This window comes from Numenius arquata, chromosome 29 (assembly GCF_964106895.1).
Source record: "Numenius arquata chromosome 29, bNumArq3.hap1.1, whole genome shotgun sequence".
Classification (NCBI taxonomy): Eukaryota; Metazoa; Chordata; class Aves; order Charadriiformes; family Scolopacidae; genus Numenius; species Numenius arquata.
Genome location: NC_133604.1, coordinates 1,723,505 through 1,736,561, shown reverse-complemented (window position 1 = coordinate 1,736,561; position 13,057 = coordinate 1,723,505). Strand labels below are relative to the sequence as shown.

At 45.7% G+C, this 13,057-nt stretch overlaps 1 protein-coding gene across 1 annotated transcript in view; it reads right to left on the bottom strand.

Moving 5' to 3' along the window:
- Positions 1–12,679, bottom strand: part of DIP2B (disco interacting protein 2 homolog B) — a 70,774-nt gene extending 58,095 nt beyond the window's left edge. The window contains exon 1 of the mRNA XM_074165024.1: positions 12,592–12,679. Coding sequence (XP_074021125.1) covers positions 12,592–12,679 — 88 coding nt within the window. The remainder of the gene's footprint in view (positions 1–12,591) is intronic.
- Positions 12,680–13,057: the final 378 nt, after the last annotated feature.

The window sequence follows — 13,057 nt, the reverse complement described above, 5'->3', positions numbered from 1 at the left end:
CTGCAATTGCTTGGGGCAGAATGTGCTGAGGGAGCAGAAATCTACCTTTCAACTAGGAATTATGAACTAACTTCAAACAGTCCCTTTAGAACTGTGGAAACAATCCAACAACTGCTTACTCCAATGTGACAGTAACTCTTGGAGACTTTTTGTCACATTTCACCCACAGAAAATCTAAGCTATTCTTAAATAGCTATTCTCGATAGTAGAATTACAGAAGAAAAAAAACAACCCAGGTCTTGCATCCTAGATCTCTCCACTTCACTAGGTCCTTTCATTCTTCCTCTCTTGGACTATTCTGCAGGCTGTCCTCTCAGCATGGCAAGTGTTCAACAGCAATACTGCTAATTTTTCTAAGCTGTCAGCTCCTCAGTCCGGATCCCAAGACAGACCCACGAGCAGATGTACCCCCACAACCGAGAGGTTGTCACTTCGCACGGCAACAGCAACAGAAAGTAGCAAACACGCTGGAAGCTGTGCTGTTGCCAGATCTTTCATAACCTGAAGCCAAACTCAATTCTAATAGAAGACTATTTACTCCTTTCCCAGTTCTCCATGCCAAGTCTTTCCTTTTATCCTTCTGTCCAAATAGTTCTGTCTCTGCTGGAAGAGGAGTGTGCCCGCAGTGCCGTACAACATGGCTGTGTCTTTCACACCATCTTTTTGTTCACAGGAAGGTATTCTGCAATTTTAAGCAAGAGAACATAAGAAGTAATTATTTTTCTACGAGAAGAGGCCAAGTTATGGCATCCTGCGTGGCATGGAGAACTTCGTCACCATCATCTACCCTAGTTTGTAACCCCTCTCCCTTTTTGCTTTGCTGAATTTATTTAAATCTCTAGAATGTTGGGAAAAAAAAAAAAAAAAGCCAGCATCACCTTTACTACAGACTCAATGCAGATGAGAGGGATCCTCCACAAATAAGCCCCTGAAGAGCTGCCAGTACACGAGCCTCTATTTCTATTTGGCTTTTCCCATCAGGTCCAAGACAACAAATTACCTTCTCATCCCAGGGACACAAAGGGGTTGAGTATCAGGTGCTGTCACACTGTGACACTGATACCCCGGGAAGGATCACTGCAGGTAAGTGTGCTCAGACAAATCTCTACAGCCCTTCCGAGCCAGAGGATCACAGCTCGTAGGCCACGTACAAAGCCCAAAGGAGAGCGGTCAGTACAAAAGAACAATGCAAAGCAAATGGTACGTGTCTGGACAAGAACCAAAAACCAAACCCTAACCTCTGTTAAAAAACCCTGGAATCAGCAACAGCCACACTTAACAGATGAGACTTCAGGCCTCCCTTTCCAGGAGCTACATCAGAAGAATTAGAATCAGAGGAGGGATGGAGGAGAAGGGTCCAGGCTTTTCTTTTTTCTGAAAAATAGCTTTGTTCAGATTTATTAAAAATCAGCTTATCCACCACAAAAGAGGGAAGAAAGAGACACATGCTATTAGGTAAGTAATTACCTAGTAAGATACATGACAGTAATCATAATACATCAAGTATGATTTTTGTAGACCCAAAGGCTTTTCTTTATGGCTTCCATGCTATAACCAGATACTACTAGAAGTGTTTTACCAAAGCTTTGTACAATGAACAACCGTTTGATACACAAAAGCCAAGGGGTAATTACCTCTTCCTGTTCCCTGTTCTAGCCAGACATTTTTTTTAAAGGCCTACTGCAAAAAAGAATTGCCTTGAAAGCCTTCCAAGATAACACCAAGGTTTTGTATTTTTCTGGTTTTGGGGAAATACGAGAGCAAATTAACTATGCTCTAACGCAGGCATCTGTGCCTCTGATCAAAATTACGATGTTGGTAAGTCTTTAACACAAATGGCGACTAGCCCTACACAATTTTTATGTGCTGCAATTTTAAAACAGGACTTAACAAGTAAAGTGTATCAAACACAGGAATAACTAAACAGAACAGCAATGTTTGCTCAAGGTTTCTAGGTGTGGCTGCAGCCAAGACATAATAGGATTATTTATATCTGACTCATTTGCTTTGTCTTCATCCATGATTCTCCCTGTTTGGGACTCAATAATTGACTTTTTTCTGCACCACAGGACTTTTAAAATTCAGGATATTTTCAGGAAGGACTTGAGAATTTAAAGCAGAGAGGAGAAATTCCACAAACTGGTTTATATCATGTTCAACCAAAACTTACTACCACCATCACAGCTAAACTTCAGATTACCCGAACATGTGGAAGAATATAGAATCATAGAATTGTCTAGGTTGGAAGGGATCTTTAAGATCATCTAGTCCAACCATCAACCTAACTCTGACAAAAACCATCACCGAACCATGTCACTAAGCACTATGTCAGCCCGTCTTTTAAATACCTCCAGGGATGGTGCTTCAAACACTTCCCTGGGCAGCCCATTCCAAGGCTTAATAACCCTTTCAGTGTAAAAAATTTTCCTAATATCCAATCTGAACTTCCCCTGGCACAACTGGAGGCCATTTCCTCTTGTCCCATCGCCTGTTCCTTGGGAGAAGAGACCAACCCCCCCTAGCTACCCCCTCCTTTCAGGGAGTTGTAGAGAGCGAGAAGGTCTCCCCTCAGCCTCCTTTTCTCCAGGCTGAACACCCCCAGCTCCCTCAGCCACTCCCCATAAGATTTATTCTCCAGACCCATCGTTGCCCTTTTCTGGACCTGCTCCAGCACCTCAATGTCTTTTTTGTGGTGAGGGGCCCAAAACTGGACACAGCATTCGAGATGGGGCCTCACCAGTGCCGAGTCCAGGGGGAAGAAGATGCAAAGTCTTGGCACACTGTACAGACATCTACTTACTATTTATCAGACTGGGTATTTCAAAGTCTCTCCTGATGTAAGCGACAGTGCACCCTCCCCTATGGAGCAGGGGCTGAGTGCCAGGAGACCCCCGACCCGCGCTGGCTCTGCTGCTGGTTTGTGTGCCTGAGCCCCTCACCTCACCCCTGTGCATCTCCGCTTCCTGTCCACACTCTGAAAAGAACAATACTTCCCCCTTTTCACTGCAGCAACTTCCAATCCAAAACTGCGTAAGTACGGAGGTTTTTATTCCAATTACAATGAGAATTGTTCTTTTTTTTAATCCACAAGGGATCACTTAATGTTTCTGCCCTAAGAATAAACACAGGTCTCAGCCTCACAAAACATTTACATGAGCACTTCACTATTACGAGATCTGCTTTTTGCTAACACAAGACAGGATTCAGTCTTGTGTTGTTCGGTATTTTTTTTCTCAGGATTGCCACAAAAGCGTAAAAAAAATGTGTAAAAATAATTTGTAAATTTAGTTACCTACAAATGCTTTCACTGCTCAGGAAATGAAGCAAATGGTTAATTATTTTTTAAGAAACAAAGCTTACATTCCTAAAAGCTTAATCAATTGCCCTCTCCAGCTCGCCAGAGTTCACAGCTTTACAAAAGGCAGAGCTGAGGCGCCCGTGCTCTCCGTGATGGGAAGGAGTGAAGTGCTAAGAGGTGAGAGTATCTTGAGCCAACTCTGCTGCCAAAGGCTGTTATGAAACTGGGGCTGTAGCTCTTGAGGACACACCAACCACAGGGACCGACGTGCTCTTCTCCAGCTCAGAGACACAGTAAGGACTCATTTGAAGTAAACTTTTCAGCAACACCCTTCTCCTTTCACATACACAAGCAGCCCCACATTTAGCCAACCAAATGCCACCAGTGCCTTGCGAGAACCACCCCTAAGGGACATGTGACAATCTTTTTTTTTTTTAATGCCAGAAATTGAACACCTTTAATAGGCATTTTCTGCTTATATTCAATTAAGGGGGAAAAAAAAGACAACATAGTTTAATAAGCTGCAGATCAGTTTATTCCTCTACCAGAACCGCTGAGGATGGAGCGCCTTTCATCTCCCGCTCAGACCGCCTGACTCGGCTCTCCACCGCATGTTGAATAATCACGGGCTGGAATTTGCCGTGTCACTTCCAGGCTTTTGGAGGAACTCTCCTTCTCCTTCCCACGGTGACAATGCACATTGTGAGCAGGAATGTCAGCTCCTGCCAGGCAGCACAACACCACGCGGCCTACACATCTCGCCTTCTTCACAGAAAGGCAAAGAGCGACCTTTTACAACTGTTAACTTTGCTTATACCTCTGTCTAGAAAGTAAGTAGAAAACTTCAAAGCCTCTTCAAACCAGGACACCCTCCTCAGGCTTGCTTTTGGCTGGTCAGCTTATCTATGTGATCTTTGTTTCCAGAGAAGCATACAAAGCTTCCACAGCCGGTAATTACAGTGAAAGGTGATGATGAAGACACAACCACCAGGCAAGGAAAACAGTCTTATCAGGACATCCATACTGCATACATGCATTCGCTGCTGTTCCCAGCGAGCCGATGACAGTACTGCCAGAAAAGGTGCTTCATACTGAAATGGTTCTTCATGTCAGAGATTAATCAGCACTCTAAATGAAGCATTAAAGGCACAGGTGAGACAGCAGGCAACACAAAACCTTCTTTAATACACCTTTCTGGAACAGTGGCTGTGGAGCTACGGAGTGAAGTCACACGTAGGGACAGGACCTGAACCCAATCTTTCAGCTTTCAATCTAGTCCCACTTCAGATCACAGCCTGCCAATTTAGGGCCAACCAAATGCCCCGTCACAACTTCTCTTTTTTGTACATTCCAAACTTAGCGCTTCTGAAGTCTCCCACGGCTGGTCCCACACAAACAGCCTGTCTCCTGGTCACCCCTTCCCAGTCCCACAGCACAGCTCGGCACCCACCCAGTCACCCTCAGCCCATCCTTGCGGCCACTACAGCAATGGCTCACGTGGAAAATACTTATTCTTAGCTTCCTGTAGTGAAAATCAGCAGTTGGGAAGAAGGACTGAAGTACCACATGAGGGTCAGTTCCCAGCAGGACAGTGGGCTGTGTCGGCACCAGGAAGACGTGTGTGGCTGCAATGACAACGGTGCCTTCCCTCTGTGCAGGGGAGCTCTACCAGGAGAGGCAGGGACACAGCCGAACTTCTTCCAGCAATTTACTTATGCTGCTCTCAGAGAAATTTATTATAAATCTCTCTTAGAGGAACATCAATGTTGCTATTCCTAAATAAGTTTTCTTAATGCAAAGTGAGCTACAATCTAGAAATACATGCACTAACTCCTAGTCTTTCCAACTGACGCTTTATTTTCAATAATAGGATGGTTTAGTTCTCAAACTCCTTTAGGACTAAGATAGAGGAACAACATCCCTGGTCAGAGCGAAAGACAGGAAAAACATCCAAACAATGCTTTTCCACTGCTGCACTTTAGACCTGATGTTTGACATTAGTCTTGATCCCAGAGGCAAAATGGGAGTGCTTTATCCACTAAGTCAACCAGCTCCCACGGCTATAGCCATCCTAAATGGAATGCATTATTCCTGCATTAAAACATATGTTTTTCAAGGCAGCTAGCCATCCGGCTGTTCCGAGAGAGATTACAGAAGACCTAATTTTATCAGGCAGGGATACAATTCTCCTGGTTGTTTTTGCTCCCTAGGGACACGGAGCTGGTGAAAGCAGGTTGCCTGACTGCTGGGGAACAATTCTGAGAGGCTCAGTTGCTGATCAGTGAGGCAGTAACTCACAGCCCGGGTTCCCAAAATACGCTAATGCATGCCCTGTAGGCTCTGGGGGCTCCCATCCCCATGGAATTCAAAGTCCAGAAAGACCTAGTTTGTATCAGCAATTCTCAAGTCAACAAGAATTAGAAAAAGTTTATGTTGGCAGAGAAGTGCTAAAACTTTAAGCAAGCTTTTTTTTTTTTCTTTTAATCAGCTTAAGTTACACTAAAAAGAAGGTGTTTGCTCACAAAAGCGGCAAGGAAAGTGAAGTTACTCTTACGTTGGCTATCTTTGGTATAAACAGAACCTCTGCTGCTTGTGTTTCAGAAACAATCAGCTTTGAAGTTGGAAAAAAATGCAAGCTGATAGAAACAGGCATTTTATTCAAAAAAATATCTGGACAAGAGTAACAACCCAGCACTGGCAAACATTATTCAGAATGAGAAATACAGGTGTGAGGCTTTCCCCAAGACTTTTCATCAAAATATAATGGGAAAATTCGTGTAGCAGATGGAATGCTGCTGCCTGCAGAGCATCCGTTAGCTATAAATCACTGTTTCCTCACACATGGTGCAAATTTAGGTCTCTTCCATTCTAATTAATAGAATGAGACATCCTGGTCTGATGACTCTTCCCTGATTTCATAAACTCTAGGAAAAATTTTGGACTGAATCAGCCTCAACAGGGGAATGTTCCTCTCTATTAATCCAGATCCAAAAAGCAACTGAGCAACTCACTGAGAGATTCAGGAAATGCTTTTATAACTTTGAGACATACAGATTAAAGAAAAGCATTTTAAGAAATTATCTGAACATTGTATTTGAAACAAATGAAAACAGGATACTATTCAGCTTCTGCTTGTACCTCTGGGACTTCTCACCATTAGTTCACTCTTTGGCTTCTGAAACTTGCCACTGAATAAACATGATAAGTCCAATGAATAGAAAGCTTCATGACAAAAACTAGTCAGATAGAGGGAATCAGGAAGGAACCCATCACCCTTTCCACAGCATTACCAATGAACTAGAAACACGAGGGGTGCTCCGCACGCACACTTTCCTACGGAGCTCCAAGTACTGTCTAGTTAGATGCCTGTTGGAAAGACCAGCAATCCGGCTCCATGCAGTTATGCTACCATCCATCACATCTGCTACTTAATATTTCATGCTACAGAATTTAAAATAGAAAACTGAAGATCAGTTATCTAGGACACCACAAAAAGAACACCAAATGCGGCTTTAGCGCAGATGTGTCAGGCTAGCAGGTCTGATTAACATTTCCAGGCTAAGAACCTAGCTGAAACTGCAACTACCACCCCTACTAGAAGCAGTAGGAATCAGAAAAGACAAACCAGGAATCATTGCTACCAGATGTCCCCTCCACCCGACTGAGGAAAACTGGTTCTAACTCTAGCAAAGCTTCAGAGAAGCAATCAGGGAGGAGGTGGAGGACTCTCTTTAAAGCCTCTAATTTCCTCCTCTCCCCAAGGCGAAGGGTCAGAGCTGCAGCTTTTAAAAATAGCCCCAAACTCGTTCCTCATTTCCTAAGCATAAAAGGGACAACACAAAAATATGTAAGTTCTTTAACTCTCCTGGTTACTCTTTGTTATACCAGCCTGGATGCTCCAAAACCCTTATTTCCTTCAGCACGTTTACATGCCTCAATCATGTAGCAACAGTAAAATCTACTCCCACTCACGGTAGCCAAAATATTTCTTTCAGTATTTGCGTTTAACTCTCTCCAAGCCATTAATCATTTACATCGTTCTGCTTTGACCATCTGCATAGTAGACGTTTGTGATCATCTTATGGACCTTCTCTTTGATGCACCGGTGAGAGATTTGTTACTTTGCTCCTCTTGATCATCATTTGAGCTGTATTTCCTTTTCCTGCCAGACACAGACATTGCAAGGAATCCATGTGCTACCATGCTTGCAGCACTTTTTCCTGGGTTGTAAGGCTTAAGAAAATAGTGTCATCTGAAGCAAGGGCTCTTATCAGAATCTTTGTAAAGCCAAACAAAGCAGGAAGGATCATCTCGGAATTTGTGTAAACAGCTCCCTACGACATGCTCCAAAAGGTGGTTTTTTAATGCATTTCAAAGCACCGCCTCAGAACAGTACCTCTGTTGGCTGCATACAGAAAGACTGTGTCAAAGTCACACACAGATTTCTCAGCAGATTCGGTACCCATCAGCTGTCAGTCCTGCAGGTAAATTAAGGAAGCAACATAAAAGCTTTCCCATTACCAGCTTTGCCTAATGCAAGACTTGTGGGTGAGATGCTGCATAAATGCACAAAACCCACCTGTAAGTCCTGCTAGCTACAAGATGATCAGATCTGACTCGCTTACGTTTGTAAGCTCTTCTTCAACCTTTTCTGTCCTACAGCCACAGTTCCCCTCTGAATGGCAGGGAATAAACTGAAGTGAAACCTTTCTGCTGACTCAGCAAAATCCACACAGCCAGTCCTCACTTGGACCACTACTTCCTTTGACTCTTCTCTAATCTATTTAAATTCTGTGCTTCAGCTACTTAATCTATAAAAAAGATCCTCACCTACTTTGACAGGCGCCTGGCAATCAAAAGAATGAAAACTGAAATGCACAATTTTTGAAAGAACAGAAAAATACCATGATTCCATAAGAAATTTTCAAGCCAAACAAAATAAAGACTCTACCCACTTGCTTGAGTCAACATGTTTTCTTCCAGTAAGGTTCTATCCTATTTGGCTGGCCTTCAGTCCTGGGTTTCAACTGTTTTGCTGATACTACTTTTTCCACACATGCCACCATCCTCGCTATTTCTTCAGCTTCTGGAAATCCTAATACAAAGCCTTCCTCTGCAGAGCCTCAATTCTTCACTAAGAGACAATCAGCTTTGAAAGGAACAAACACAGGTGCATGAAGCCATTCACAGAAACACCCACGCAAAAATCACAAACCAGACAGCAAAATGTATGTTTAACTAGAAAAGTAAACAGAAACCAGCTCCTTCTGTACATGAGGCAAAAGCAAGGATATGATAACCCTGTCACATAACCCAAAAGCGACTGAAATTACGTTCAAGGCCTGAACTGCCAACAGGGGAACTCCTCGTTACTGCCAGGTGCATTGCCCCCTCCCCTTACCTCATTCTTTCATAGGTATCACAAGCTGAAGTTCACTCCACTAACATCCTCCTACTAGTTAAAACCATCAGACAAGACAGAAACCGTAGTCAAATGAAAACCAGCAGCCAAATAAGCTCTTTATGAGTGCACTTAACCCTCTTGGAGACAAGCTGGCCCATCCAGCACGGCCTGGGAGTCAGCTCTCCTACTTCCAAAGCAAAAGCTCTCGTGGCACCACCGTCTATGTTGTACCAAGAGAACAAACTTTACTGCGCAAGCAGTACAACAGTCTCGTAACATGCGCTGTACAAAACACAATCCCCTGAACGGGCTTAATTAGAACCTTTGAATCTGGCTATTCCAGAGTTTCTCAGCTCCATTAACATCGCCGTGATGAGGTTAATGCGAGAGGAGCTACTTGAAAATTTCACCCAAAATGTAAGAGCACCCAGACATCCCCAAGCCGAGCGCTCAAGTGCTTTAATACTAACATTTTTATCTGAATATGGGACGAATGCAGACTTTTAGCTTGTTCTGTGAACTCACCAGCGCAAACATTTCAATAAACAGCACCATATAGTGGATACAAACTCACCGTCGCACACAGCTGCACTTCAACCCCAAAGGCACAACACTGAGCTCCCATCCTCACAGAAACATGAAAACAGTGGGAAGTGCCTTCTTTAAAGTTAATATCCCCAGCACTTCTACTTATGAAAAAGCAGCAGATGCAAATATAAAGACAGCCCGTCCCATCATTAGTGATGCATAATGTGGGTGTTACCGACAGATGAAGAAAACAGCTAGGAAGAAAAAAAAAAACCCAAAAGTGGGAAAAGGAGGAAAGCATAAGTAATGAGCGGGTTTCAGGATTCACACGGTTCCATGACCCAATTCACTACTTATATACAGTTACTGTTATTTAACGTTTATACTTAGAGGCAATGGCACTGATCCCTTCTGTGAGGGAATGAGATGTCTCTGTAAAGTGTGCTGTTTAAGATTTGCGTATAACGTACTTTGTGCTGATAGAAGGTAACTGAATTCTCATCTGCACTTAGGAATAAATGAGTTAGACTCAAATCAATCACTGAGGCCAAATAAAGACACACAATAATAGACTAAAAAAAATAAAATGCAATTTCTGTTGATTAACAAACAATTAATGGTTCCTGAAACACACTCCACTACTTTGCTTAGATGTTTTAAGTGTACTCAGGAATGGGAATATTGCTACTGCCACGCTGACCACAAGGCTCAGGAAGGAATAATCCAGGGATGGCAGAGGTATAATTAGTCCTGTTGCTCCGTCCGCACAGATTGTTCCTGAAGAAAGTCTCATGGCTCATCATTGCAAACTATGATTTCTATTTTAAACATACATTAAACTAATCCTGCTCCACTTTGCATCCTACTTGCTGACACTGCACCTTTCATGAGTATAGCGCCAGATAAGATTTTAATACTGTATTTCCCCCATACTGTTATAAATTCTCTACACTGTGGTGGTTACTGGTAACGCAGCCCTGCATAAAACTCACTGTGAGGTTCAGCACAGGAGTTGTTTATGCTCCTTGCCTGCAGTCTCCTGCACCTGAAGCCATCTTCCAAGCAGCACTCGGGTACTCCCCACTGTAAGATCACACATTAAGGGCACAGCCATCTCCCAGTTCCTGCTGGCAGGGACCCCGGGGTTCCTGCAGAACTCACTGCAGGCACAGTTCCTCTCCTGTTCCCAAAGCGAGGTGTTCTTACCCAGAAAACCCGACAGAAACATTTACATAGTAAACAGTCAAGCCTAGAAATAAATAAAGCTGCAACAAGGGGGTGGGAAAAAAGGGATCAAGTGTTCTTATCTGAGCAACAACTAATCAGTTGAACGCTAAGCATTACTGCCATTTTTAATAAAATGCTTCTATTCAATATTGTTTACTCTAAACAGTTCATAGTTATATTGAGTTGAACAATGCACACATACGCCTTAAAATCTTTACGCTTAGGCCTCCAACTAGGGCGTATTTTTAAAGAACTGTACAATGACATTACCTCACTGACTCACTCAGCTCCTTTACAGGTCAGAGCTCAGTTATCTCGGCAATGAGATACCATGAAATACGTTTCCAAGGGCTTGGGGACAGAGTCACACAAAATTCTTCGTATTCATGTTTTTTTTGATAGAAAGAGTGACTTGCACAAACAAATCCATAATATCCATATTAAGAAACCTGAGCATTAAACCCAGAAAGGGGCAGTGGATTTAATATTCAGATAACTACTTACAGAACATGCAAAACTTCACTCTATAACACTGAAGTTTAAGCTATTAGAGAAGCTTGTTAAAGATTAGCATGATATCACAGCCAGCCATTCTAGAAAGGGATTAATTTTTTTAAAGTTTGCAGTAGTATATATTACAGGGTCAAACTATAATGGGCTTTCAGTATCAGAAGAAACAAGTTTCACAGAAAATACAAGCATATGCTTAAAACATTCAGCAAATTCTTAAAAATACATATATAATTATTTCACGTTACATTTTGAGCAACATGAGAGAATGTTATTCAATTCTTTGTTATCATGGAGTACCCAAAACCAAACACCAGATAGCATTATCACTTTAGTTAAATGTTTACAGAAAGTATATCTGAAAAACATTTGACAAAAACCCCAAACAGCTAATACTAAAAGTTTAACTACAAACAAGTTGTGTTAAGAAAGCGCTGCCACAGCCTTTCCATCCGGCACTGTGTGACTGTGCAGGCAGCGGGGGCTGACAGCCCCCAGCCCAGTGAATGAATTCCCAACCTTCACAACAGTAAATACGCCTCTTTTATACACCCCATCTTCTGGGACAAAGCGACAGAGTAAAGATGTTACTGAAACTTGATTTTCCATAAGTTTTAATACTAGGAGATTATTGTAAACATGCAGGAAGCCCTCCCAAGAAGCCACTGATCATGGCATCAAGTTTTGTACCCTGATGGAGGGATGAAAACTAAAGATATGCAAAACAGAGCTACCTGCTCTGCAACCTTCACCCTCTGCCTCGGATTCATCCCTCGCCCTCCGGCTTCACAAGGGAACTTTACACCAAAGCTATATTGAGAACAGCATTTTAGGCACTAGGAAACAAAGACATACCCATGCAAAAAAGGAAACAAAAAAAAAAGCGCATGCTCTGTCCCGATTATGGCTACGCAAAAGAACTTATTCAAAAAGTGGAAAGAACACCGGGTACGTCTTCCTTATGTACCCAAAGTTCCTTCGTCTCCCCCGCCCCGGGACCACCGGCGGTCCCCGCCGCCTCTCCCTCCCTCTCCGCACCCCGCGCTGGACGCTACAGAGAAGAGCCCACAAGAAGGAAAACCCTCCCGAGGGGGATCGGCTCCCAGAGGGTCCTCCGGGGCAGACGGGGGACACCCCGCACGCCCCAAGCGCCCAGCGCTCCTTCCCCCCCAGAGACCGCCCCACCCGCGGGCAGGGCCCTGTCTGTCCCCAGCGGGCCCCCTCAGCCCCCGCATTCCCGGCCCCTCCCACGGAGCCTCTCGGAGCCCCTCACGCACCCCGGCCCCTCCCACGGAGCCTTCCTCCCTCACAGCCCCCTCAGACACCCCGGCCCCCTCACACAGAGCCTCTCGAAGCCCCTCGTACACCCCAGCCCCTCACACGGAGCCCCGCTCCCTCAGAGCCCCCTCAGATGGAGCCTCTCAGAGCCCCTCACACGCAGCCTCCCTCCCTTACAGCCCCCTCACGCACCCGGGCCTCCCCTCCCACGAATCCCCCCGCGCCTCCCGGCCCCCTCACACAGAGGATCCCTCCTGCCGGGCCGCGGGAGGCCGTGGCGCCCGGGCCGCCGCCCCGAGGGCAGGGCAGGGCAGGCGGGGTCCCGGCGCGGCCCGATGTTCCTCACCTTCGGAGAGCTCCAGCTCCAGCTCGGCCAGCTGCTCGCGGACCTCGCGGGGCAGCGAGGAGACGCCCGCGGCCGCCGGCTCGGCCATGGCGGCTGGAGGGAAGGAGAGGGGAAAGCAGGTCCGGCCGCCGGCTCGGCGCGGCTCCGGCCCCGGCTCAGCGCCGGCGGCTCCGGATCGCGGGCGCAGCGGGAGCGGCCGCCACCTCCGCCATGCTGAGCCCCAGCGCCGCCGTCACGTGACGGGGCGGGGCGCCCCTCAGCGCCGCCGCGCGCCCCCCCGCGGCCCGGCCCCGCGCCGCAGCCCCGCCGCTCGCCTCGCGCCCCCCGCCGGCCCCGGCCTGAGGGAGCGGGAGGCACCGAGACCCCGCCCCCCACGCTCCCCTCAGGGGCGGCCGTCGCTCCCCGCATCCCCTCAGGTGCCTTCAGCGGCGGGGACGGCGACCGCGCTCCTCTCAGGGCGGCCACC